The 27,572-nt window shown below is 48.7% G+C and overlaps 1 protein-coding gene across 3 annotated transcripts; it reads left to right on the forward strand.

Moving 5' to 3' along the window:
* The first annotated feature begins 95 nt into the window (after positions 1–95).
* Positions 96–25,977, forward strand: TMEM8B (transmembrane protein 8B). Of its 3 annotated transcripts, none has more exons than XM_019799324.2 (13): positions 96–857; positions 4,445–4,634; positions 4,988–5,195; positions 11,251–11,384; positions 11,717–11,985; positions 12,594–12,919; positions 15,935–16,028; positions 16,214–16,337; positions 16,428–16,570; positions 16,799–16,977; positions 24,415–24,561; positions 24,695–24,811; positions 25,065–25,977. In XM_019799324.2, the coding sequence occupies exons 1-13, from the start codon at positions 317–319 to the stop codon at positions 25,428–25,430; spliced, it is 2,838 nt and encodes a 945-aa protein (XP_019654883.1). In that variant the 5' UTR covers positions 96–316; the 3' UTR covers positions 25,431–25,977. The 3 variants fall into 3 exon arrangements, with proteins under 3 accessions (XP_019654883.1, XP_011222849.2, XP_034519995.1); XM_011224547.3 differs by having other exon boundaries at positions 98–857; positions 25,061–25,977; XM_034664104.1 differs by lacking the exons at positions 4,445–4,634; positions 4,988–5,195 and having other exon boundaries at positions 779–857.
* The last annotated feature ends 1,595 nt before the right edge of the window (positions 25,978–27,572 follow it).

Below are 27,572 nucleotides of genomic sequence, written 5' to 3' on the forward strand. Positions count from 1 at the left end.
TGGAGACCAATAGATTAGGGCAGGGGGTGGGCTTTACTGACAAGAACCAATCGAGCTGATAGAGGGGCGGAGCGTCATAACTACGTCAGACAGAGGCCGCCGCCGCGGGGCCTGGTTATCGCCGGTCCAGCGCAGCCCGGAGTCGCCCAGGCCCGAACTCCTACCCAGGTCCCCGGCCTGGCCTCAGCCGGCCTGACCCCGGCCCCGGGCCCACGAGGACACCGAAAGCCGCCCCCTGGGGGTGGGGAGCGGAGCCGTGGGTCAGCTCTGCGCGCGCTCAACGCTGGCCTGTCCGGCCCCGCCCCCGCCCCGGGCCATGGCCCAGCCCTTGTCCCGGCCCCTTGTCCTATCCTCATCCAGCCCTTGGCCCCCAGCCCCGCCCTCGCCCCCCTTCCCAGATTGGCCCCTGCCCCGGCCTGGGTCCCAGCGAATGCCTAGATCCGAGTCCCAGCCCAAGCCCCACCTCCAGTCCCAGTCCCTGTGCGTGTCCTGGCCCCCAACCCCTCCTCTGCCCTTGTACCACCTCCTGTCACAAATCCCAGCCCAACCCCTGTCCCAACCCCGCGCCCACTGTTTGCTTAAACCCGGGACCCAAACCCTGCCCTTGCCCCAGTCGTCCCCATTACGGTCCCTCCTTCCATCCCATTCCCTGCCCTTGTTCAAGCCCCAGTGCCCAGCACAGCCCAATCCATTATCTCAACCTTTGCCCTCATCTCTGTGTTTACCCAAGTCTCTCCCACTACCCACCCCTCTCTCTCATACCCTGCCCCTCTCCCAGCCTCGACTCAGGTCTGGGCTCCAGCTGCCGCCAGCCTTATTGCTGCTGTTGCTGTTCTCTGTCCTTGGCCCAGGGGCTGGTGAGTGCAGAAGCAGGAAGCACTGAGGCAGGGATGGGGTTCTGGCAGGGAGGGGTGGACTGGAGGGATTCAGGAGAGGTGGGACCTGGGCAACTAGATCATTGGGGAAGAAGTCGGGAGAAATAGGGAGGAGAGAGGTCTTACACAATTGAGAGAAATTGGGAGGGTCAGAAGAGAGGAAATTGTGGGCTTGAGGCTCAGCATGTGCCTAATAGTCCCCAGGACAGAGACTCCCAAGGTTTTCTTTCCTGGTGGCCATTCTGACCCTGCTTTGACTCTTGCTTTTCCAAGGAAGAAAACTTGGAAACTTCTTCTGCAAGGGAAGTTTGATGGGGGAGACACAATCCTATAATAGAGAGCCTCTAGTCCAGTGTGGGAGGATCTAGCCTAAACTTTGAGATATTAGGGATATATTAAAACAGGGTTAAGAAAACAGTTTTGAGAACAACATGTAGCAAACAGATGGACATGGGTTAGTTAGTTTTCTTCTTGTAATGAGTCTTGTTCCAGATAAGTTTGATTTGCTTAGGACTAATTCCTGACACTTTTAGAGCAGTCTTGAAATATAGAGGCCGTTTTATAGATGGGGAAACTGAGGCTCAGTTGGGGGGCAGTTTTCCCAAGGTCATACAGCTTATAAATGGCAGTACTGGGGCTAGAAAAAGTTTCCTAATTCCTGTTTCGTACTAGTGTTGTTGTTGTTTTTTTTCACTGCAACATATGCCTAATAGGAAAATAGACCCAGTTGAGAAAAGACTCAAAGCACAACCTGTCCTCTCCCCTGTCTGCCCATACGGGGGCTTAATCCACAAACTCTTCCTCATTTGCCAGTTGTCAGCCTAGGACCACCATCTAGGGAGGAAGTGATTTGGAGAGGGGGGAGGTCCAACTTCTTAATGTGTGGAATGTGGGAGTGGGAGGGGTCCTGGCTATAGAAGATATGCCATAAAGTTGGCCCTATCTTAAGGAGATGACTATGATCCTCACATCTTCATCCCCGAATCCCCTCTGGCATTCTAGATAGGATGGAGATTTGCCTAAGGGGGCCTTTGGCAATAACAACAGAGCGGCTGGGGTGGGAGTTGGGTTTCAGTGAGCTTTGGGGCCTAGTTCAGTGTATAAGCTTGAGGAAATCAGTACATGCCAAAGGTAATGCCCCTGAAGAGGTGTCCAAGCTCTGTATGAATGTTCACTGGCATCTGGGTACCTATGTGTTTGTGTACCTGAGGGGTCTGTGGGAATTCTGGTCATGTGCAGTGTGTATACGTGCTTGTGTGTTAGTATGTTGTGTGGCGTGCATGCGAGCCCCTGTGTGTCCTCTGAGTGCCTGTGTTATTGTGTGAGGGGAGAGTACATGTTGTGGCCACACATGATCCTCTTCAGCTCTTCCTGCTCCTCCTATAGACAGATCACTGGAGTGTCACCTTCCTAATGGATTTCTTGGTTAGAGGCAGTGTTTGCTGCCTCCCACAACGTGTAGGAGTAATCCATGTGCCCCTAGCCTGACTCTTTGAAGGAAGGAGCAATAGAGGGGGTCAGTGTTGATGACTGCTGCCGGCAAATGAGGCACTTAGTAGAGGTAGTAGCCAGGCCAATTTTTAGTTTAGGTGAGGGAGAATCTACTGTTGAGCCCAGTTCGTAGCTCCTATACCTGCCACCCTTCTTTGTTCATAAGCCCATTGAGCAAGCATGCGCTGGCGAGGGGAGGAGGGTGGCTGACAGCCACAGGACTGTAGGAAGCTGGAAGATGTGGATTAAAAGACGATTGTCCAGAAGCAGGCTCAGGTGCTTTGGGGAGAATTGTAATGAAGTTGGAAAAGAGCTCTGAAAAGGCTCTACTAAGGGCTGCTCTTCCTGTTGTTAATAATCCCTGCCTTGGCAGTTGTGGCCTGGCCTGCAGGGGTGCTCTGTGCACTGGGGCCCTGGCCAACATTTCTTCCTAACAATAGCAGAGGCCCATCCAATGACCCATCCCCGGTACCAGCACTGGGGAGGAGAAGCTCTCCCCTAACCCCAGCAGAGGGTGCTCCAGAGCTCCACTTTCCCGTACACAATAGTAGCCACACTATTCAGCGCTTGGCTTTCTGCCTTCCTGTTATCAGTGCTCAGCTCGCCAGGTGGCAGGTCTTCCCTGCTGACAGTTGAGACCGATCACGTGGTCTGAACTAGACTGACTAGTCCTTGGGTCTAACTATGGCCTTTGAAGTTGAGCATAGGCCAGTCTAGGGCCAGTGGTCTCTACATACTGAGGGCAGCCCCCTGCAGTGTGACTTTGAAGTTCAGTAGCACCTTCCTTACCTGGGTTCCCTCCTTCAGCAGCCTCCCTTTCCCAGATGCCACTTTCTCTGTTATTTCAAATACCTTATCTTGAGTTATAGCTCCCATTTCTGGAAGGGAGATTGTCAGACTAGTTAAGCCCTGTGGGTATTTCCTATTTGGCTGAAAACTCCCCTCCAGGGTCTCCCCTCTACCCCTTGGTCTGTCCTGAAGCTGCTGCAGTTCCTAGCCTTCTCACCTGTCCTGGGTGCGTCCTTCTATGCTTCTCTACGGCTGATCTTAAGTCTCCAGAGCAGTCAGATTCTCCAGAACTTTGCCTGCCATTGGGGACACTCTTCTATGCAGCTGAGCTATTGGGTTATTTCACTGTCACAGCAGTCCTAGTGCCCATGCGGTTGTCTGGAGAGCTGCTGACACCGGACTTTTTTGCTCACCTTTGCTCTGCTCTGAACAACCATAATCAGGTATCTTGTATCTTGGCACTCCAGTTAGAGATGACAAGTCACCCCAACCCCAAGTGTGAATATTTCCAAGTGGTTTGAGATTCCACTGAGCCACCAGCTGACTGCCTCACTGGGCCTCCCTCTGGGGAAACGCCCTCTGGTTGCTCCTTCTGAATCCTACAGGGCCTGATGACTCCCCTCCTCTCCTGGGAGTTCTCATGGTGGCCTACCAGCTCCTGTTCTTGCCTCTGCCACCCAAGCAGGCCCCTTGCATCCTCACCACACTTTCCCCCTCCCCCTTCCTGTCCTGAGCCAGTATACAGACAGCTTTTGTGAAGCTTCTGAGGGTTTTTACTGCTCCTAGAACCACAGGGGAACAGAAAGGGGAAGAAAATAAACAAGGAAGTTACACAGTTCCGTGCTGACTCCTAAGCTCCACAGGTGGAGTTCTAGCCTGCTCAGTGGCCAAAGAGCCCATGTCCCCCGCCCCCCACCCCCAACACATGCCATTCACACCTCTGTTTTGTTAAGCTTGCTAAGAAGAGAACAATGACTCCTCAGTGAGGGATGGCTGTGGGGGCAATATAAAGGGTCCTGGTTTGGGATGTAGATAGAGCTGGGTTTGAATCCTCAGTTTGGTCTAGGTTTGAGCCTCAGTTTCCTTATCAGTAAAAACAGGTCATTTTCCCCAAGGTCATTATAAGGATTAAAGCAGATGATGGCTAGGGCAGCATGAGTCCCAGCTCCTGGCTCAGAGGAGAATATTTGTTGAATTGGTGCTATTGGTGAGGAAGGCTGGTGGTCCTGTTGCTTAACAGAAGTGCCCTGTGTCCTACCCTGCTCCTTTTTCTCTTGCCTGCTCCCCAGGAGGCCTCTTCCTGACTGACTACTCTACCTGCTCACCCCGCAAGCTGAGTCCCTTCCGCTCCTTTGCCAGCACCGAGCTCTTCCACTTCCATGTTCCCGAGGACACATTCCTGGCTGTTTGGAACCTCATCATCTTCAAGGAGCAGGGGGGAACCTTTGGGGACCACTGCCCAGACCAAAGTGTGACTGTGTGAGTGTCCGAGTTAACATCCTGACCCCTACCTCGAACCCCAGAGCACTTTCCAAACTAAAGTGTGACTGTATGAGTATCTAAACTGACCTCCTGGCCCCGACCCCTGACCCATGGCCAGATTGAAGTGTGACTGAGGGACAAGACCTCTGTCTCCTGACTACTGTTTGACTGTGTGAGAGCCTGAGCTGACCTTTTACTCTTTATGCCCTGACCTGGAACACTTTGCTATGTGTATCAGTATAGGGAATTCGCATGTGTTATTGGTGATGAGTGACAGTTCTTTCTTTTCCCCATTTCTCGTCTCCCACCCCATTGCCTGTTGTCTTCCTCTCTTCATTCTGGTCCCTCAGGTATTTCCGGTCCGGGGCACCCCCTGTCATCAATCCCCTGCACACACACTTTCCAGGGGACACGGCTGTGCCTGGGGTTTTCTCACTGACCCTCAGCTGGACACTGCCCAACCGCACCTCAGGCATCTTTAACGTCAGCAGCCCCTTACCTGGGGACTGGTTCTTGGCTGCCCACCTTCCCCAGGCCCATGGCCACATCTCTGTCAAGGTGGGTTGATGCTGCCCAGGTTAGGAGGGGCCAAAGCTGCTTCTCCATGTCTGCTAATCCCCCTCAGAGGCTACCTGGTCTACCAGCCTTGTGCCAGGGTGGGCAACGGCATAAGGGTAGATAGGGTGGGGCATAGCTAGAGGCCAGCAGTTCACCTGATGGGCCAGAGGTCATGATCTGTAGGAGGCAATTTGGGAGCCTTAGGAGAACATGGTGGGTGCAGGTAAGCTGAAGGGAAAGTAAGGGTCTGGAATCGGTTAGAGGCCCTGGCACTGTGGAGTAGAGTCCCTGTTAGAAGGTGTAAGGGTTATTCAAGGTGATCAGAAGCCAGCCAGGGACTGGTCATATGCTGCTGTATGTACATCTTGATTGGTGGTAGCCCTGCAGACTCTTATAGGCTCCAGCCCAGTTGTTGGTCCATCTGGGAGAAAACATTCCTCTCCTGTCATAATTTCAGCTCCCTACACCCTCTGGAAGACCATCAGAGAACACCTGGGGGCAGGGAAGCCCTTTCCTGTTAAAAGTAGGCCTTGAGCAGCTGGTGTCCATCCCAACTGTTGCTTCCCCTTTCTCCAAATGTCAGCACTGATTTCATAGAACAGAGGTTTTTAAAGTCTGAAGTGTAGATTCAAAGGTCATGATGCTTTTCCATTCCGGTTTGGAGGGGAAAGAAACGGCACAAAGGTTTCCTGCACCTCCCAGGTACAGGCCAGATTTTCTCCTTGTAGTGAGAGGATCTATAGGTTTCTTACTCTTGTCCGTTGGCAGGAAGCAAGGGTATTGGCAGAAGCTGGCCATTGGTACAGTGGGATGGCCACATGTGTGGGGCCAGTTGTAAGGGTGAAGGACTGAGTGTAAGCAGAGCAAGGATTTAAGGAACAGAATGCTGAAGAACGCGAAAGCTAGTGGGACTTGGCCATCAAGAATTGAAAGGGGCAGAAATTTCCAATCAGGTGAAGATTTGACTCCGCTATATCTCTGCAGGCTGAATTCCTTGAGGGCGGTAGCTCTGTGACTGCATCAGACTTGCCTCTCCTCCTCCTGCTATAGCTCCGTGTTCACAGAAGGTGTTATGATGCTTTTGAATGAGTTGAGAATTGTACAGGGACAGGTGCACTGGCATTGCTGTTGTCAGTGATGGGAACTATGGCTGAGGGAGCATCTTGAGGCCTCAGTGATACGCCTCTTTTTCCTGAGAGGGCTGTACCAGAGAATTTCCTGTCAAGGTCTGGGAGCCCTGTGGATGACAGCATGTTGGGAACTCACCTGGAAATGGCTCTGGATTCTAGGTAGATCTTGACTCTCATCAGAACCAAGGGTTATTCTATTCTAAGGAATGCCTTAGGTCTTGGGCCAAATCCCAAAGAGCCCATTCCTATTTGTAACTTTGATCCTTGATTCTCTTTGTGAGAATTGACAGGGAAAATCCTTCAGAAGTTCTGTTCTGGTTATCCAAAAACCTTTCTGGATGAGCAGGAAGAACTGGGGGCCTAGGCCTGGACTGGGATTATAGGAGCTAAAGCCTGGTTAGGAGAGGTCACAACCAGCCTTGACATAGCCATTTGCATCTAGATATAGCAAGTGGGGTCTGGGGACTTGGAACTGCAAGCTGTAGGGCTAGCTGGCAGAAGTCCTGAGGTGTGGCGGTATTAGAGACAAGGGGGCACTGTTATACCTTGCGCATGAATGACAGCAGACCTGGATACCATGAGAGTTGTAAGTATTTAGTTAAAGCATCTTTGAGAGGCTTGGGGGTGAGGGACGGGCCAAGGATCATTCTTGTGGTTCCTCTAAGAATTTGATTATCATTTGGAATCTTATATGGGCCTCTAAGGATTCTTAAGTTCTCTGGTTAATTCCCTAGACTCCAGCCTGTGAGTTAATTGTCCAGAGCATTCCTCCAGGGCTCTATCTTCTTGACTTGCTTTCTCCTCATACTGTTGTCCTGACTTCCTGTGAGGGTTGGCCTTGGGTGGGGACTGAAGAGTCCTGACCATAAGAAGACAGCACTGTTTCTAGGGCCTTCCTCAGCTTTGGGAATGAGCTCAGACCTCCCTTTAGACCTTAGTCCTTGCATACGTACTTTGTCCCAGACCTTGGATTGGGTGCAAAGGACACAGATAAATAAGATGTATATTAGTGAAATACCGGGGATGTTTTAAGAGGACAAGGGAAAGATGTTTAAGTCAGCTTGGTAGTATGGTAGAGGTGGTTTTAGGAAACAGGAAGTGAGGTCTGATGTTGAAAAAGCAAGGGAAGGCATTCCGGGTGGTGGGAGTAGCATGGGCTAATATGTAGAAGGGAGAACTGAAGTGGTTGAGTGTGGAGTGGTTGTTGGACTGGGCAAGGGAGCTGGAAGGGTGAGCAGAGGCCAGATCATGAAGGACCTAGAAGTCTGAACTTTATCCTGAGAATAATTGGGACCTTTAAGAGATTGTAAAAGGGAAGTGACTTATCTGGTCCAGGCCATTCTCCTGAGTTCTGGTCGCACACTTCTGAGAGTTCCTGTGTCTGTGCCACTCGCTACTGTATTCCTAGCACCTGGCACAGAGCCTGGCACACAGTGGGGGGGATGGCCAATTTCTATTGTTCTTCTGCTATCTTCTCTAATTCATAGTGTCCAAAACTGATCTCCCTTCTCCTTTCCTTTCCCCCTTTTTCCTGTCAACCTCTTTTGTCTTGACCCATGCTCCACTGCCTTGCCTTCCCTGTTTTGGAGCATGTGTTCATTCTGTGGTGTCCAGTCTGCACTGAGGGACTAGCCTTTGGATTGTAGGTAACATCTGGCACCACCTGACTCATTAGGGGAAAGTTTTTCAAATGTCTGGGGCAGAGTTCGCCTCAAATGCTTCCTCTTTTCAGCTCCAAGATTTGAAAGTAAATGAAAGCAGGTAAAATAATGAAAACAAGGATAAGGAAAGCAAAGAAGCAGATTGTGGAGAAGAAAGGATCTGACTGAATCCATCAACCAGACCAAGTGTAGTTCTGTATCTCAACTTGAAGAGATTAAAATCTGCTAACAATGCTTATTCTGCTCTTCCTCCTCTTTCTAAATTATTATATTTGTGTCTCGAATAGGTAATATATGCACCTGGTACAACATTCGAAAGGTACAAAAGGCATACAGTGAAAAGTAAGTCTTCCTCTTCCTTTCACTCCTTCCAGTCCCCACTTCCTCTCTCCAGAGTTAAGTAGTAACTAGCTGTTAACTAGTTCCTTCTATTACTCTTTCCTTCTTGAAACACTTTCTCCTTGTGGCCTTTGTGACTTTATAGAACTGTCCTGATTTTCCTCCTGCCCACCACTTCTCTGTCTCCTTTCTTGGTGTCTCCTCTGCTTGGTGCATTTTGTGGGGCCCCAGTGCTTGGTCTTGAGACCGTTCCTTTTTTATTTCTCCATTCTCTTGCTAGGTGTCTCCAGTTTTAAATACCACCTATAAGTTATGCCTTCCAAGTGTATTCCATGAGTCCTAATTTCTTTGAATCTCAGATGTTGTATTTGACTGCTTACTTGGTGTCTCTGATTGGATGTCCAAGAAATTCTCAAACTTAGCACGTACAAATCCAAGCAGAGCCAAAAGTGAAAATCTCTTTGATTCCCATTTACTTCTCTCAGCCCATGCCTCTTCTCTCTAGTCTCTTCTCAGTCAATGGTGCTGCCATTCACCATTTGCTCAGGCCCCAAATTTAGGTGTCATACTTGATTCTTCTTTTTCCTTTATTTCTCTATAGCTAGTCTGTAAAGAAAAAGTCTTGTTGATTCTACTTCTAAAGTATGCTCTGAATGCATCTGCTTTTCTCTTTCCATTCTGAGCATACCTTCCCTGAACTTTCTCCTGGGCCCCCGCAGTAGCCTCCCAGTCATCTCCCTGCTTGCACTCCTGCCCCCTGCAGTCTGTTCGGCACTCTTCCGTGTTGATTGGTGCTGACTGACTGTGGGCCAGGGGCTGTGCTGGGTACTAGGATATTCCTACAGGGAAGGGCAAGCGTCTTTGGGCATCTTAGTCCGTAAGCCCTATCCAGAGTCTGCTGAGGCCTTCCTCAGGAAACTCAGCCCAGCCATACTACATCAGTCTAGGGTTCAAAGACCTTCCTCCCCAGCTGCTTTCAGACTGGTTCCCACTCCACTTCTCATTTTGGCCCTCCTGGTTTCTCAAGTCTCCTTGCTTTGGCCCCGTTCCTTACATGACTGCTGATGTTGGCTCAGTTTGTACTCTCTCACTTGGCTTATGCCTTGGCAGCTCCCGAAGACCTGGCTTCTGGGGCCCTTGCTCTGGCCTGTCACAGGGTGACGGCTGTTGCATCTCTGCACCTTCCCTGCTCTCTGCGGATTGAATGCTTCACTCCGCCTTAAGGGAGGAGCGTTGGATGTGTACATTATACGGTTTAAGGAAGGAGCACATTTTAACCTTTGAGTTAAACCTTCAGTTAAGCCAACAGCAAGAAAGATGTGGAGCAAAGTGTTTCTTCTCCCTGGATTGTCCATCCGGAAAGGAAATCGGCCACCTCCAGGGTGTGAGCCCCCACCCTTGGGGCTCGCTCACTGCAAGGTTATTGTGGTGATTCTGCTGTAGGAAGTGGGGCTGATGAGATGACTTTTGGTAGTACTTCTGGTCCTTAGGGTTTGACACCAAAGATGAAGGACATCTGCTTTGGGTATCAGAGATGGAGGTCTTTGAGCAACTAGGTAGGTTGAGGAGCTCTCTGAAAGGACCCTCTTTTTGACACCCATTCTTTAACTCAACAGATACTTTTTTAGCACCTAGTATTTGCCAGGTGGTGTGGTAGGCATTGGGGATGCAGTGATGCAAAAGGCACAGAAGAATTCCAGGCAGAGGGTAGTGAGATCTTCTGGCCTGGCATCATCAAGGCCTCCTTCCAGCCTTGGGGAGCTTTGCTGGAAGTCAGTGCCTTGGCTGGCTTGTTCCATGGCATGGAACCCAGTGGGATGCCTGGAACTTTTGTCAGAATGAGGTTTAGAGGTTTGTGTCGGTCACAATAACAAATAAATAAACAGAGGCTTCCACAGTTTCTTGGGCCAGCATAAGGCCATTTGTCCAGAAGAACAGAGAAGTCTCATCGGGAGCCCTGTCCTCCTTTGACCTGATGGGCTTGGAGGGCTTAGGTAGCTGCAGATGCTGCAGAGGAGGGGCCAGAATGAAGGGACTGTGCCCACCAAAGAGTGAGGAGGCTGTGTGTGCTGGGGCAGTATGAACTGAAATGACAAGGATCAGGGATCTCACCCAGAAGAGCAGCTTAGATGTGCTGTTGTGTCCAGTAACGGAAGAAACCCAGGCTGATTCAGAAGGAGCAGATGTATCTGTGGGTCCCCTGAGGCAGAGCAGTGGGAGGGGAGACAGAAAACAGGCTCTGGCTTCATAAACATCAGAGTTGCCCACAGCTGTGTTGATTCATTTGTTCATTCATTTATTCAGCAGACATTCATCTATGAGGTATGCACTTTACATTAGGCTTCATGTCTGGGGGAGCAAAAATAAAATAAGACAAGGTTGCTGTTTTCAAGTTGCTTACGGTCTGGAGATTGCCTAGGAGGTAGAGTGGCCCTTCCCCGGGGGTGTTAAAGTAGAGGTTGGACAAACACTTGGGAGGGCTGAGTAGGGAATAAAGGAAATGGAAGATTCAGATTAGGAAGGCTGGGTGGGTTTGGACCAGAGGCCTCAGGGAGCTTTCTAACCCCAAAAGAGAGCCAGTGTTCTAAGTTCTTGAGGGGTTGGAGGGGAAATGGGGTGTTTTGAAATTACCTTGAGGGGCTGTCCAGGAGTGCCTACGAGGAGGGATTAGAGTGGAAGAGGTGCAGGCCTGACTGTCAGGAGGGCGTGGCTTTGAGTCCCCAGACCTCAGCCAATGCTGAGGATCATAGCAGATCCTGCACACCTAGGAAAGACAGAAGTGGCAATCAGGCAGGAGGGACCCAGAGTTTAGACCTCAATCCTAGCCCCAGGAGCTTTGTCCCCCACCCTTCAGCAGATTCTGTTCACTTTGCTTTAGTAGCACCCTTGCTGTCTCTCCTCCCACCACTCCTGCTTTTGTCTCAGGGTCTCCAGGACGAGTGTCAGTACCTCCTTCAGCCGCAGCTGATTGTCCGGCGTTTGCTGGACGTTGCTGTGCTGGTGCCTGGCCGTCCCTCAGAGCAAACCCTCTCGGCCCACAATCGCTCAGCCCTGTACAAGTAAGTTGAATACTCCCCCAAACCTGACTGACCCTTTCTCTCTTCCTTTTCTGGCCTCAAACAGGGAACAGGGTTCTTTTGGCCTCTCAGCCAAAACTCTCTACCTGTTCCTACTTTTCCACTGGCCAACCTGGGCTGTGGGGCCATTCAGAGCCCCCAGAGTGGGTTGCACCCCTGCCTCCCTCTCTCCCGGCATAAGGGGGAGGAAGCAAAAAGGCCTCCTGTTCTCCCGTTTCCCCTGTCCCTCCATGCCACCTTCTTCCTGAGTGTTTTCCTCATTCCGGTGTCCCTCTCACCTGTCCTTTCTTACCCGCAACCTCCCCTCTGCCCAGGGTCTTTGTGCCCAGCTTTACTTACAGGGTTTCAGCACAGCTGGTATGTGTGGGGAGCCGTGGGGCATCGGCCTGCCCCCTGACGTTGCGCCTACGTCCCAAGGCCCCACCCCTGCACAACTCAAGCTCTTTGTCCTGTGGAGGTGCCTCGCTGTGCCAGCTGGAGTTGGCACTGCCCCCCTGGGGGCACTGGGTCTACGTGCGCGTGGAGATACCATCCCGGGGTCCTGGCAGGACCATCCGCTTCCAGCTGTGTGTGCGGCTGCAAGGTCAGAAGCCCGACATCTGCCTTGGCCACTCAGCCTGTGCTGACGTCTGTGGCTGGGCATAGGCAACTCTGGTGGTTGTGTTCATTGACCCTCTGCCATATCCCTATAATCTCCCCAACCCTCCAGGCTCTTTCACACCCCCTAAAGCCCTTCCACTTGAAGCTTTGATTCATTAGTAGGCCTTTAGATAATTTTTTGCATTTGACTGGGGTTAACTAAGGACCTCATTACACTCCTTAATTTAATATTGTTCAGTTTCCTGGGGGTAGGTAGGGGCATCTAAAACCTCTGGGACCCTGTCCTTGCCAAAGCCCATGCAAATCAGTGAGAGGGCCCATCATCTGTTTCTACAGTGTCTTCACTGCCCTTGGGGACAGAGAGATGACTTTGACTCCCTCCACATGACATTCCATTGGCTGTGACCACTAGGAATCCCCTGGGCCCTATCTTGTAACCCTGGATGCCCCATACTTCCAAGGGACGTTTGATTCTAGTTCTCATCCCTCCCTATCCTTTGCTAATTCCTGTCTGGCTCAGATCTGGTTTGTGGTGGGGCTGCAGGGCTTGTGAGGGCAGCAGTCCCCAGCACTGATTTCCTCTGCCCCCAGAGTGCCCGCAGCCCAGCCTGTCCCGTGTCCTTGTCCCTGGAGCTGCCATGAACATGCCCCAGTCACTGGGCAACCAGCCACTGCCCCCAGAGCCGCCATCCCTGGGGACCTCTGTGGAGGGGCCTGGGCCCACATCCCCACCAGAGCACTGCTGGCCAGTGCGCCCGACACTGCGCAATGAGCTGGACACCTTCTCCGTCCACTTCTACATCTTCTTTGGCCCCAGTGTGGCCCTACCCCCTGAGCGCCCTGCAGTGTTTGCCCTGAGGCTGCTGCCAGTGCTGGACAGCGGTGGAGTCCTCAGCCTGGAGCTCCAGCTCAATGTGGTACTCTTGGTGGAAAGCTGGGGAGGGGGTGGGGGGGTATTTGCCCTGGAGGGCAACTTGAAGGAGAAGGTGTCAGGGGTATAGGGTTTCTTACCTCCTTCTGGAAGCATATCTTGGCTGCTTTAGGCCCACTTTACAATTAGGGACAATGTCTCAGCACAAGTCTGATCAACAAACATACAAACATTATCCTGAGTGTTGACTTTACTAGAGATAGGCGAGGTCAGCCAGGGCAACTCAGAGTGGGCTAAGTTATCTGAGTTTTATAGGCTAACTTTCTACTTCCCAAGGGCTTCTATGGCAAGAAAAGACACTTTTCTTGCATGTTTCCTGTGATGGGGAGTTCACCACCTATTGAGGCCATGCAGTCCATATTTAGACAGCTCTGATTGCTAAAGGCAGTCCTGACTTTCCATGGAAATCTGCCTCCATGGATTTCTACCCACCAATCTTTGTTTTACCTCGGAAGCTATATCTAGTAACTCTATCCTTGCCTTTTTTTTTTTTTTTTTTTTTTAAAACTTTNTGATTAATAGACTTGATTTTTTCAGAGCAGTTTTAAGCTTACAGAAAAATTGGGCAGAAATTACAGGGAGTTCCCATATCCCCCCTCTTTCCCTGCACAGTTTCCCCTATTATTTTACATCTTTAGTGTGGTACAGTTGTTACATTCCTATCCTGTTTAGTAGTCCTTCAGATGCCCATCATCTCCCCAAAGCCAAACACCCTCAGCATCTTAGACCTCTCCCTATCGTCTGCTGTCTCCTCTGGTCTTAGTGTCTCTGAGATAAGTGATCCAAGGGGGTCTGACCAGGGTGGCAGGTGGTGTTTATGCAGCCTGAGGTCAAGTTCCCTCTTTGAGCTGCTACATCACACTGGGGGATCACCTGGGGTTGTGAACTAAGATCTCAGAGTGTTTTCCTTTTTTCTTTTTCTTTTCTTCAAACCAGTTGCATACATTTACTTTTTTATTATAAAAGTAATAGGATCACATGTAAAAAGCTTTGGAAAATTGAAGAAGACCTAAAATTGTGTGTCTTCTCAGTCCTTTTTCACATCAACTTCTGTGTTTATCTACTCGTCACTAAGGGACACACACATTTTTGTGCCCTGAGCTGGTTCATGTGAACTGCTGCCAATACCCACCTCATATTTTTGCAGTGAACTTTTTAACTTAAGTGAAAGAATTTATGTCCATATTTGAGCCATTGCCTAATACTAGTTTGGGTCCTGGGTCTTCCCTGCTTTATGTAATTCACACACTTGAAAAGCTTGCCTTCTGTACCTCTTAGTTATTATTTTCACCATTAAATAAGACTGGGCTTAGGGCAGAGCCCTCTATCAGGCCATTAGTGGCTGCCTTAAATTGGCGTTGATCCAATAATTTATGTACTCTTCCCCAGCTCTGGGGGGCAGACACCATTTCCCTATCAACCAACATGAGACCTGGTCTGTGGCTAGATGTGGTCTTTTGTAGGACATGGCTCAGAATTTTTTAGTCCTCCTGCTGGTCAGGACAGATCAGATTCTTAAACCCAAAGACATTCCTTATTTTCATACTTAAATTCTCTGTGACTCTTATTGCCTTTGGGCCATGACAGTGAGGTCTTGATTTGACCTTGAAACTATAGAGCCTGTTTCAGAGACCAGTATGACCCATACTTGTTCTTCCTCAGTATCTTGAGAGTAGAGGCCCAACCCCCTTGCACACATCACCCTGTCGCTTTCTGCATTCATCTGCTTATATTACATCCATCTGCATGCCGTGACACTTGTTACACACCTCAAACAGCCCATTGTATTTATTCTTAAAGATATATTGGCACATCTACTATGATTTTTCCCTCCAACTATTTTGTTTTTTCCCCTTGGAATCAAGAATTGAACATTTGGATCAGAGAACTGCATACCCAGAGGACATTTTCCCCCCCTTTGGCTTCCCACTAGAATGACTTTTATGGTATAATACTTTGGTATATTACCCTGGCTTGCATTGAGGGAAGTTATAAGCAGGTTGTATGAAATTCACTCTTGTGGTTGAGGACAGGATGCATGATAGAACAGTGCTTCTTTGATGAGAATTTTCCTGAGAACCACCATTTGGATGCTGTGCTTCTCTTGAGACTGTAATTAAATTTTATCTTATGGACTCAAAAGATAAAATCTGGTAACTCATTATGTTTCCTTTTTTGCTTTGGTCGCTTGGAAGTCAGCATCAAATATATGGCTCACACCTAGGGACAGACTTTATTTTTTTTATGTTGATTTTTAAATCTCCCTTATGTGTATTTTATCGTATTATATGCATTTAATAAGCTACCTCAAATCCTTCTTGAATGAGGTGAGCTTATGGGATTTTGTTACTTTTATTCTTGTAGACACTCCTTACATTTACTCCTGTGGCTATCTGGTTTCTTTAAATCCCAGACAGGTTGCTACATTAACCCTCCAGGCATTCTATTACCGCTGTTCAGTACCTAGGATCATTTCACCCAGGGAAGAGTAGATTTCTTTACGTTCCTTCTGCCTTCAGACCCAAGTGAAGATGACTGAAACCTTACAGTTTCCTTTGTTCACAACTAGTTTCTAAATCCAGCAACAGCCCCCCTCCCACTCCATCCAGTAAGCTAGAGGGGACTGAAACAGGGTGTTCTGTCTTGTCTGGACAGAGTTTAAACAATTCTGCTCAAAGACAATGTTCAGAACTGGGCATTGCCTTCTCATCGGTCTTTGAAAGATCTCTGCTGTGGAGGATCTGGTGTTCTCCAATTTTTCTGTTCTAAGAATGGGGATGAGAGTGGGAGAGAGGGAGAAGAGAGGAGGACAGAGGAAGAGAAAGAGGGAGAAAGAGAAAGGCAGGCTTTGGTATGGAGAGCACCTGCAGGAATGGGATGTCCAGTGAACTCCCAGAGGTTTTCTGGAGAGGGGTTAACAGGTGTAGGAGTCTGGGGGCTGTGGGGTGGTGGTAGGGTCTGGAGGGTGTGACCGCCTCGTCTTCATACCTGCCCTCCCCAGAGCTCCCTGCGCCAGGAAAATGTGACGGTGTTCGGATGCCTGACTCACGAGGTGCCCTTGAGCCTGGGGGATGCAGCGGTGACCTGTTCTAAAGGTGGGGGTGAGGAATGGGGGAAACAGAAGAGGCTTTAACTCTGGGGCTGGGGACAGTGGGGGATGGTATGGAGGAAGGATGAGATAGGGAAGTGGGGTCAGGTGGGTGAAGGTTCTTTAGGTCTTGACCCCAACTGATTTCTCCTCCCTCCCGCTGATACCCCCTCTTCTCCCTTCTCCCTTAAGAGTCCTTGGCTGGCTTCCTCCTCTCCGTCAGTGCCACTTCCAGAGTGGCCAGGCTGCGAATCCCTTTCCCACAGACTGGGACCTGGTTCCTGACCCTGCGCTCCCTGTGCGGGGTGGGGCCTCGGTGAGCGGGGCGGGGCAGGGCGGGGCAGCGGGGCGCCGGGATGGGGCAGGAGCGGCTTGACACCCCGCTGACCGCCGGCTGTGTGCGCAGGTACGTGCGGTGCCGGAACGCGACGGCCGAGGTGCGGCTGCGCACTTTCCTCTCCCCCTGCGTGGACGACTGCGGGCCCTACGGCCAGTGCAAGCTGCTGCGCACGCACAACTACTTGTACGCGGCCTGCGAGTGCAAGGCCGGTGAGCGGGCTGGGCTGGCGAGGGAGCTGTGGGCGGGCTTCAAGAGTTGGAGGGGCGGCCTGGACGGGCAGCGGCACCTTGAAGTGAGGGTGGGTTTGGAGAGAATGGGAAGGCGGAGACCACCCTTCCCTGGCAGTGTCTTAGGGCCTGGCGAAAGGCTACTGGCAGGAGTCCCGAACCTGTGGCTGCCTTGGGCCCTCTTCCACGTCGTGCCTTCCCCACTCGCAGGGTGGAGGGGCTGGGGCTGTACCGACAGTGCGGATGCGCTCACCTATGGATTCCAGCTGCTGTCCACACTACTGCTCTGCCTGAGCAACCTCATGTTTTTGCCACCCGTGGTCCTGGCCATTCGGAGCCGATATGTGCTGGAAGCTGCTGTCTACACCTTCACCATGTTCTTCTCCACGGTATGTGGTGTATCTGTGTCTTCACCGAGTCCTTATTCATGGTGATGGGTGAGGGTCTGCATTTCCACCGTGTTTTCCACGGGTTTGGGGATGTCTGCTCCTTCATTATATGAGGGTGTCTCCCTCTTCACAGGGTCTTCTACAGCAGTGTCGCGGCACGCGTAGAATATGGTAATTTTTGTAAGGCACATCAGGATAAATGAACAGGGCTGTTTGTAACTTAAGATAACCAACAGCCGCTAGAAATAGTGCGTGGTCTCCAGCTGTCTTGCACACTGAGGGCCACGGGGACCTTTACCTCAATATACTGGCGGTCCTACAGTATGGAATGGTGTCCACAGCTTCCCCTTTTCTCCTGCGTATAGCGACAAGAGATCTGCACTTTCTCCCATGTCTCTATATGGAGTTTCCACTTTCATCTCTCTTGATGTGAGGGTTAGCTCTACAATGTTCTTCATTGTACTGGGCATTTCTATATCTTCAGCTTGTTCTTTCTTATGGTATGAAAAGGTATCTCCCCATTCAGTCACCATGGCTTCTTGATTTCTCATGGGAACTTTTGGAAGACGGAGAGAATCTCTATAACTGGGTAATGTATAGAACATTCTGGCTCTTGGAATCCTAAGAAATTTTATGAACTCAACTATGTCCTGAGACAACATGGGAAGTGGCAGTGTGGTATAAAATTCCAGCTCAAAGGAGCATATTTTTTTTTTTTTAATTTTTTTTTTATTTTTTTAAAGATTTTATTTATTTATTTGACAGAGATAGAGACAGCCAGCGAGAGAGGGAACACAAGCAGGGGGAGTGGGAGAGGAAGAAGCAGNAACTGGGTAATGTATAGAACATTCTGGCTCTTGGAATCCTAAGAAATTTTATGAACTCAACTATGTCCTGAGACAACATGGGAAGTGGCAGTGTGGTATAAAATTCCAGCTCAAAGGAGCATATTTTGATGAAGCTTAATATAGTTTTAAATCCTTCCCCTCCCATTACAGAATGTCCACAGTCCCCTCTCTGTGTCTCCCCACTCCTCCATAATCAGAAATTTCATACTACCAGCAAGCTTCATAAATAGTATAAAGAAAAGGTAGAGGAGTGAGTGTGCTAAAGTGCTTTAACCCCTGTGTAGACTGTCCCCTGAGATGCTGCATCTAGGGATCTTTTCAGCTCATCTCTGGGCTCTTGGCATCTAGTGACATACAGTGCCTGCCTATGAGCCCTATAAAAATCTTAGATGGATTCAGACTTTCCTCATGTCTTGGCAACAAGAATATCACAAAAACCAATATGTGCTTCTCTTTTGTTTAGCATTAATAGATCAGACATATGTCCAAATTACAAAAACCCTACTTATCATTTAGCAGAAAGTGGAGGGTGAATGTTCTGAAACTGAGGGGTGTGTTATAGGGTCCTCCAGGATGTTCATGCACAGATGAGGAAGAGGAGGCTAGAACCATGCTGTGTAGAGAGACCTTCACCTCTTAAGCTGGAGTGTGAGAAGAGCACACTCTAATTTTGCTTGGCTGCTCCCCTTTTTAGACCTGCTCTGACAGTGCCTCATTCTGTTTTTACAGTAGACACTGTTTCTCTTTCTCTCTCTCTCTCTCTTTTAACTGCCAGATGCCCTTTATACTGTTGCTTACCAAATCCTCTAGCAACAGCTGTTCCATCAGCCCACTCTTGGCTGCATGCAGATCTAATAGGATTCACAATCAGTAACAGTACCTAAGTGTATCAGGAGCCTGGAACATGTGGGGAGAGTGTGTTCATTCTCCTGCACTTTGCACAAGCATCCTGGACGTTGGCTCTAGAGTGTTTAGTACCAGATGACTGCTTATATTCTGGATACAATGGCAAATCATCCTTGAAAGAAAAGACCTTTTCCCCAGTTGGAACACCAGGGGAGCCTACAGTGATTGACATCACATACAGAGTTTCCACTTTCTTAACTAGGATAATAAACAGAGTGCCTGGCTGGCTTAGTCAGTAGAGCATGCGACTCTCGATCTTAGGTTTGTGAGTTCAAGCCCCATGTTGGGTGTGGAGCTTATTTAGAAAAGAAAAAAAGATAGGATAATAACCAAAAGATCAAGGAAAAGATGCTGGCTCTGTGATGTTGCCTGAAGTCTTGCTCTAACTCCTCTTCTTTTTCCACATGGGCCAAAATGTAGAGCTACTGATCATCCAGTTTTCCTGGGCAGGTTCCCCATTGCTCTTCCTTTCTCATTCTTTACTTAGTTTAGACTTACTTCATTCCTCAATAGTCTCCATTTAAGGACCCACTGGTCATATTGCAGGTAACAGTACCAGGACATAGATGACAGTCTTCTTCCCTGTCTTCAAAGCCAGGACAGTCTACATCTGGGAGTAGTGCATTGATTCCTATCCAGGGCATGGGAGCAGACAGTAGGTTTGTTCTTCAAGATTCTAGAGTGTAAACATGTAAACTATTTAAAATGCAAGATATGTTACATAATATGTAAAATATGTTAAAAGAAAAGCAGGTCACAAATCCAGCATTTGATTTTGTATATAGCCAGACCAGTTCAGATAATGGAAACAGCAAAATAACATCTAGTGTGTGAGACACTGCAAATTGAGTCCTCACAATACCACTAGAGTAATAGATAGGCACTTATATCATCATCATCATCCCTTTTTGCAGATGAGCGCAGTTTAAATACTTTGTCTGAGGCATAACATGAGTGGTAGAACCAGAATTCTCAGAAAGCCTGATTCTAAGTTCCTTACATGTGATCACTGAACTATATTGTCTCCTAGCACCAGGGCAGAGTAATTTGGTAAATTTCTAACCTGACGTCAGTTTCTCAGAAGTCCTGGAGTATGTAGAGAAACTTATGACCTCAATTTACTAGTTCTCACATTCTTCTTTAAAAATAGTTCTCAAATTCTTAAAAGAGAAGAAGAGCCAATCAAAAGATTGGAAAATATAACCAAATGCAAGAAGTCATCGAGGGAAATATATCAAACACTGCAGTTGTACAGCTCATACAGTTCAAGCCGTGAATCCTTCCCAGTGCTAGTCGAAGCCTCATAATCCGTTCCCATGAGCTGACATTTTGGGACCTGTGGGGCCTTTCTTGCTGATTCCTGACATCCTGGCTACAAGTCTGCCTTCTCTTTACCTCTTCTGTTCCTCACACCTCGCAGGTAATTCTTAGTGGCCCTTGGCAAAATCCCGTTTCCAGGAGGAAATGGAGGCCGATAATAAGGGAATAGCCATAAATTCCATTATATCCTGAATGCAAATATTCCAGTCACTACATGGATTGAATGTATTTGCATTTCCAGTTTTACATTCTGTAGTGCCTGGATACTCCATTTTGAAGCATTAGGTGAACTATGTAGTTATGTTATAAAAATATGAAATCTCACAGAAAACAATTTAGGTTAATTTAAAAAAATTACCTCATGAATGTCCAAAGCTGAGGGAGGTGTCAAATTAGATTAGAATTATATAACAGAAACCAGTTTGTAGTCTAAATTTTTTTTAATTTCCCAATCTTTCTGTGTTATTTCTATCACTTCTTTTTATTTCTGTTGACAAGAGGAATACCAATGTAAAAATTAGCCCATAATTTTCAGTGGATCAACAATATTGCAAGTTTCTTTGTTTCTGCATGGAGGAAAGTTTATAGCGTAGGGATGTTCTCTCATGAACATACATGGCACGGAGTATAAGATGACTAAAGCTTACTGAGCACACACTGTGCACCAAACATAGGAGAGTATTCCAGACTTACAAAAGAGTAGCATCTCCCAGGTGACACCAAAACTAAGCCTTCAGTAGGCCATTCCAGTGTTTTGTTCAGCTGGTTGCTCCTAGGTGATAGGCAGTATATTTACACCAGTGAATTCTATGGTGGTGAGTGATTCACTTTACTTTGTTTACTCTAAGTTGTATCTCCTGGTTAAAGATGGTCATGAGTGAGGTGCCCTGGCAATGGATAGTGGATTCTGCCCCAGGAGTAGTAAAGCAGGTGGAAGCACCGCAGGGAGAAGAGACAAATACATATCCAGAACATATGATGACAAGATGATGTCTTCCCCAGGTTGAGGAGTTTCAGTGAAGTGAGCTGACACAGGTTGTTGGTTGGTTTCCAGAGTGAATTGAGCCCCATGAAGGAGGCAGCGATAGCCTTGACCAGGGGTGTTTTTAGACCTTGACCAGTGACCATAGCCAGATCAGGACTGGTGAAAGATACATCACCTTGTTCACCTCACACTGCAATTTCAAGTTAACTCTACTCCTGTAGGTTTTCTACAACCTTAAAAATCTCTCTGACTTTTTAGTATGCTTGGAGAATAATCCGTCATAGAATACTAGTGCAATGATTTCTCCCCAAACCTCTCTGCTCCAGAGACAATCTCTCCATTATCCCCTGCCCTTTATTCATTGCAGAGAAATTCCTAAGAGAACAATCAGCCTTCAATTAATTATTCCCTTATATGTGTCTTCAATATTAGGTGATTTAGCTTTGCTTTTCTTCTGATATAGATCTTCTCTTATCTGAGATTCAAGGATTTATTACAAGTCCCTCTTTCAGAGGTGTTTGGCATTTCCTTTTATAAACTTCAAAGTCAGGCAGATGGAGCAAGCTTGGTGAAAGCTGAAATGTATATGATTAATGTTTTAAAATAAAATCCAAATCAGAAAATAGTATTGGGTAATTTAGTAGCTATAGTATTTATATCTGGTCTTAGAGGTAGAGAATAATCAATATCCAATAAGTAAAATAGTAAAAGACCAAAATATTGATTTGTTTAGGAACTGTTAACTCCCGATTAATCAGCACATACAAGAGGAAGAAAGAATTGAAAAAAATCAATCTTTTAGGTGTGTTCAGATACTAATTCTGATGCAGATGTGGACTCCCATGAAAAGTCTCTCAGAATTTCCTAGTAAGAGCTTGCTTTCTCAATTTAATAATATGTAAGAGGGAGCCATGGTTGCTAAACTTGTAAGCCCTTTCAAAAGCTTGGAGTACTCAGGGGCGCCTGAGTGACCCAGTTGTTAAGCGTCTGCCTTCGGCTCAGGGCGTGATCCCGGCGTTATGGGATTGAGCCACACATCAGGCTCCTCCGCTATGGGCCTGCTTCTCCTCTCCCACTCCCCCTGCCTGTGTTCCCTTTCTCGCTGGCTGTGTCTCTCTCTGTCAAATAAATAAATAAATAAAATCTTAAAAAAAAAAAAGACAAAAGAGCTTGGAGTACTCAAAACATGATCATTCCAAAGCAGTCTCTTCCTGAAGGGACATTCTTTACCTCCAAAGTGAAGGGGAAGACAGGATAGGTACACAAGCTTAAGACTTAAAAATTTGAAGGAATCAAACCCAAGGTTTCCCAATGCCAATTAATATGCCTAAGTTTTCTTTTTCTTTCTTTTTTTTTTTCTTTCTAAACTCCTAGCTTCTCCCTGTTCTTACATTATTCACATTTTCTAAAGTCACAGATTTTTCAGTTTGAATGACTGGATAAAATCTTCAACAGGTTCAAAAGAAATTTAGCAATTTCTTTCTCATCCTTTGTCTTTAGAGACTGAACTTTCGAGTCTGCTTTGTCACTCTATTGTTGGCAGCTCTGCTCCTGGACTGGATTCTGCCAGTTTTCACAACAAACTTGCTTTAGTTTTCCTCCTGCTTTTTTCTAAGGGGGATACTGTTTGATTAAGGTTGGGGTGTCATGGTTTGTGATTTGAGTTCAGGATAGAGTGTTCCTTTTCCCTGAACTCATCTTCCTGACCTCACCTCCACCTTCTCATTCTCAACAGTAATGCATGCAAACAGGAGACCAGGTTCTCCCATTTCCATTCTTTCCTGAAGTACAGAGACCATTGCTACCACAAGTAAATGACCTGTGATATTGCTCAGCTACATCTTTCCTCAGCTGTGGGCTGGATCTCCCTGCCCTCCACCCACTCTCAAGGATATGCCTCTGGAGGGCCGGGCTGTCTGTCTCACAGGTCTGTAAGGCCACCTCTCTTCTGGACTCAGAACCCTTGTGACTTAGGGTTGCCTTTCAGTAGAATGATGAAGAAATTGACCTGGGCTGAAAGTAGTACCTAAAGGGTCCCTTCAGTCAGGGATCAAGCCACTTCCAAGGCCACCTTTGGGTGGTACAACATGTAGCGTTCCTGCCCTGGCTTCAGTTCAGCCTGATGTACTTCAGTCCAGCCGTGGCAACCACAGCAACTTGTTCCTGCTATCAAGAGGTGGCCTCAGCAGCCATGGCTCTCTGAGGACCTGGGGTAACATGCAGGGGACAGAGATCAAGCAGATTGAGTCACAGGATCTTAAGAAACTTTTTTGATCCTGTAAAATCTGCTGGTATGTCTCCAGGTCAGCTCCAGTGAGTAGATTTTCACCAAGTTTATATAGGTCAAAAACCTTTTCTCTCCCATTATAGCATTTTAATTTTCTTTTTCCATCACTGTAATGATCTGTTCTTCCTGACATGGAGCAGGGGCAATATCAGGTGATGGGGGGAGTGAGCATGCCACTGTGATGTTTGTTCTTGGTCTGGAGCTGTTTGTCCTCATAGTTCTTAACCAGTATCTTGTCTTTGGGTGGGGCTCATAGGGATGCATGTTCCTGTCATCTTTGCACCAAAGGTAGTCTTAAAACTATACATTTTCTTAGTGTTTGGCATCAATAAAAAATCACTAAATTCTACACAGAAGTTCAGAGAAAGGTGACAGCAAATGTTCTAAGGTAAAAAGAACTCAGGTCATTTTTGGGTAGCCCCGTTTACAAATAAGGGAACACAGGATGCTTGAGGCCATGATAGCATTGTCCAGAGAGGCACAGGGGTTGGGACCACAGACCAACTGCTCTTTTCCATGGCCCAGGGACTGCCTTTTTTCTTACTCCCCACCCTCTACCAATGACATTGGGTGGGAGGCGATGAAGAGGGCCAGTCAGTGTAAGGCCTGAGGATGAATCCTAACTCAGAGTCTGAGCTATCAGGGGAGACTGGGATATGCAGGGGAGGCTTAGGGTCAGGGTTGGTCAAGAGACCAGCGTCTAGCCCCATAGCTTGGGCCAGGGATGGGGATTATAGGTGGGACCCATAGCGAGCCTGAGAATTAGGGAAGGATAGGCCTCAGTTTGACAGACCTGGAATCCCCATCGGCCTGGTGCTCTCCATAGTACATTCCAGAAGCAGGAGGATGAGGAAGGTGAGGACAGGGTCAGGGTGCTAGCAGATACATATGGCTTGTGAGGCAGACCAGGCTTCCCTACCACGTTCTTCTCAGGAGCAGGGAGTCAGGCATTTCCCAGTTCTGCTCAGTCTGTGACCTCTGACCTCTGCTTTTCTGACAGCAGCACACCACCCTCGTGACCTCTTTCTCCTGTTTCATAGACCTGGACCATTGCCCCAAGTTCTCTCAATGCCTGTCGTTTCTTCCTCCAGTTTTACCATGCTTGTGACCAGCCAGGCATTGTGGTTTTCTGCATCATGGACTACGATGTGCTGCAGTTCTGTGATTTCCTGGGCTCCTTAATGTCCGTGTGGGTCACTGTCATTGCCATGGCTCGTTTACAGCCTGTGGTCAAGCAGGTCAGTCCAGAGTGGGCCCTGGGGGAAAACTGTACACAAATTCTACTTGAAATTCACTCCCAACCTCTCCCTGGGGGCATTGACAGGTGCCTCTTGCCAACCCAGCCCAGCCCCTGGAGTCCTCTTTCTCCAGGTGCTGTATTTGCTGGGGGCTATGCTGCTGTCTATGGCTCTACAGCTTGACCGGCATGGACTCTGGAACCTGCTTGGACCCAGTCTCTTCGCCCTGGGGATCTTGGCCACAGCCTGGGTAAGGTTGGGAGGGCTTGGGGAGGGGGCGTCCCAGCAGGACTTGGGTGCAGGGCCCTGAGGATCTGGTCCCCAATTTAAGATGGGCTTGGACCCTGTCATCATCACTGTGCTGTTCATGGTGCCCACTCCAGACTTGGCAGGTGCCTTCAGGTCACGACCAGGGCTCCAGGGAAGCCTGAGAATGACCAGTTCTCGCTTGGGCTCCAAGGCCTTATATTCCTGAGTCCCACTTCTCTGCTTCCCCCAGACAGTACGCAGCATCCGCCGCCGGCACTGCTACCCACCCACGTGGCGCCGCTGGCTTTTCTACCTGTGTCCGGGCAGCCTTATTGCAGGCAGTGCTGTCCTACTCTATGCTTTTGTGGAGACCCGAGACAACTACTTCTACATTCACAGCATTTGGCATATGCTCATCGCTGGCAGTGTGGGCTTCTTGCTGCCCCCACGTGCCAAGACTGACCACCGGGTCCCATCTGGAGCCCGGGCCCGGGGCTGTGGTTACCAGCTGTGCATCAATGAGCAGGAGGAGCTGGGCCTTGTGGGCCCGGGTGGGGCCACTGTCAGTAGCATCTGTTCCAGCTGAGAGGGGCTTTGGGCCTGGCCCTTGGGGAACTTGAGCACTTCCTAGGGGCAGAGAGCCCTTCCTGGGAGTGTGGAACCCTCCCTGGATAAGAGACAGGTTGTATTTCTTGAGGACATGGAGTCTTTCCTAAGGACATGGAGCTCTTCTAGGGACCTGGCGCACTTCCTGAAGGCCTGGAGTCTTCCTGCATCCATGGAGTCCTTCTTAAGGACTGGAGCCTGTGCAGGCCCAAAGAGACCCTCAGGACCGAGGAGTCCCTCGTAGGGGCGTGGAGTCCTTCCCAGGGATGTGGAGCCCTCCTAAGGACATGGATTCCTTCCCAGGGAGACAAAGCCCTCTCAGGACATGGCATCATTCCCGAGGAAATGGAGTCCATCTTGGGGAAACTGAGTCTCCGGATCTTCCCAGCAGCTCAGCAACGCTGGCCTCAGGCTTCCTTCCTAAGGCAGCGTCTGGGCTGTGCTGTGCCCTGCTGGGAGGGGGATTGCAGGGCAGGTGGCGCTGGGGCTGGGGCTGGGGTGACTGGTATCCTGAGTTGCAGGCAGAGTCTGGTGTGTCTCCAATGAAGTATTTGCTGGTTCTGTGCCGCTTTTTTTCCTGGGCCAAGGGTGTGGGGAGGAGAGGGACAGAGAGGGTCTGAGGGAATGAGCCGGCGTGTGGCAGCCCAGCTGGAATGAGCTGCTGGAGCTTCTGCCTGAGCCTTTTGCCCCATCACAGCAGGCTGCAGCCGCTGGGAGTAGGGAGTTGTGCGTGTGTGTGTGTTTCTGCGTGTGTCTGTATGTGTGTACATGCTGAGAGGATTTAAATTAGTGAGACAGACCTCCCTTTTGGTGCCTACATCCAACAGGAAAGGAAGCTGAGGTCTCAGGAAATTGGACTAGCAGGTACAAGTCACAAATGTGCAAGGAATGTCACAAGAATGTAACTTCTATTTTGAGCCCCCATTTTGCTGAGTGTCATCTTTTTTGCCTGAGAGACATCCTTTGTCATTTGGGATTTCTTCTCTTTCTACAAGGGTCACAGCTGAGTCTTGAGGATCTTAGATAATGGGAGGATGTTGGGAGGTTGTTTTCTGCTCACTGGGGTCCACACTGCACCCATCCCCTGAGAGTTCCATCATTCCACCTGGTCCCCCATCAGCAGTATAGGCAGGCCATTCCAGAGTGCTTTCTTGTTCCATCTGCATAACCATTTTCAGTGCTGAGGTCCTTGACTTCTGTGCCGCCCACAAAGACCTGTGAGGCCTGGGCTGCCCAGACACATCTTGAAGCCATTTCTACTCTGGTGGTCTGCACTCAGTTTTACTTGACCAACAAGGCATGAGTTGCTCCATCTTTCAGATCCTACAAATCTGTACGGGGGTTTGGCCTAGGGAGTGGGGCTCAGGGCCTCTTCCTTTTGGAACCCTTCTATGCCAATGCTCTCACTGCATCCCCTCTTCCTTCTTCCTAGCTTAGGGCATCTTTTATGAATCTGGAGGTGGGGACATCTCCATTTTACTTAGGTTTTCTCCCAAATTTTGTCTATGCCTTCAGTCTCTCCTGTTAAGACTTTAGAGCCTAGGCTTTTGAAGCTCAAAAACCAGGAAAAATCCCTTTGTTCTCTGCTTTCTGCAATTCTATCTCTTCCTTGGACCTCGAGCAGAGTGATGTGGCCAAGTGAATGGCGAGCCAAGAGGGGTGTATTTAGTGTCTGTTCCAGTATCAGAAATATTAGTCCTTCATATTAAGATGTATAGAGTCAGGTCATAGGATGCAGGAACCCAAATAGCTAGGATTCAGGACAGAGTCAGCAGAGTACAGAAGGCACTGAAGAGGGTACTTCAGAGCTGGGACAGATTCCCCCCCCTCGCCCCATGCTAGGAGGGGTCAGAAGGGGTTTTTTGGAAGAGGGGGCAGATTTGAGTAAGGATTGAATAAGTTTCCATAATGCCAAGATGTTAGGAGAGGGTTCTCTCTGGTCACCAGTGTCCATATTGTATTCCTCCACTGAGATTTCTCTCATTCCAAGTGGTCCTCAGTCAGTAATGCACTTAGGACACAATATAGAGCTTGGCGTGGTCTGTGGTAAGTGTCCAGTGCATGGTAGCTAAAGGTCAAGAAGCATCTGGACATGAGAGGGAAGAGCAAGAGGGAGACAGAGGCAGGAAAAACTGATAGTTGCTGGGGAACTGGGA

The sequence above is a fragment of the Ailuropoda melanoleuca genome, chromosome 7, assembly GCF_002007445.2.
Source record: "Ailuropoda melanoleuca isolate Jingjing chromosome 7, ASM200744v2, whole genome shotgun sequence".
Classification (NCBI taxonomy): Eukaryota; Metazoa; Chordata; class Mammalia; order Carnivora; family Ursidae; genus Ailuropoda; species Ailuropoda melanoleuca.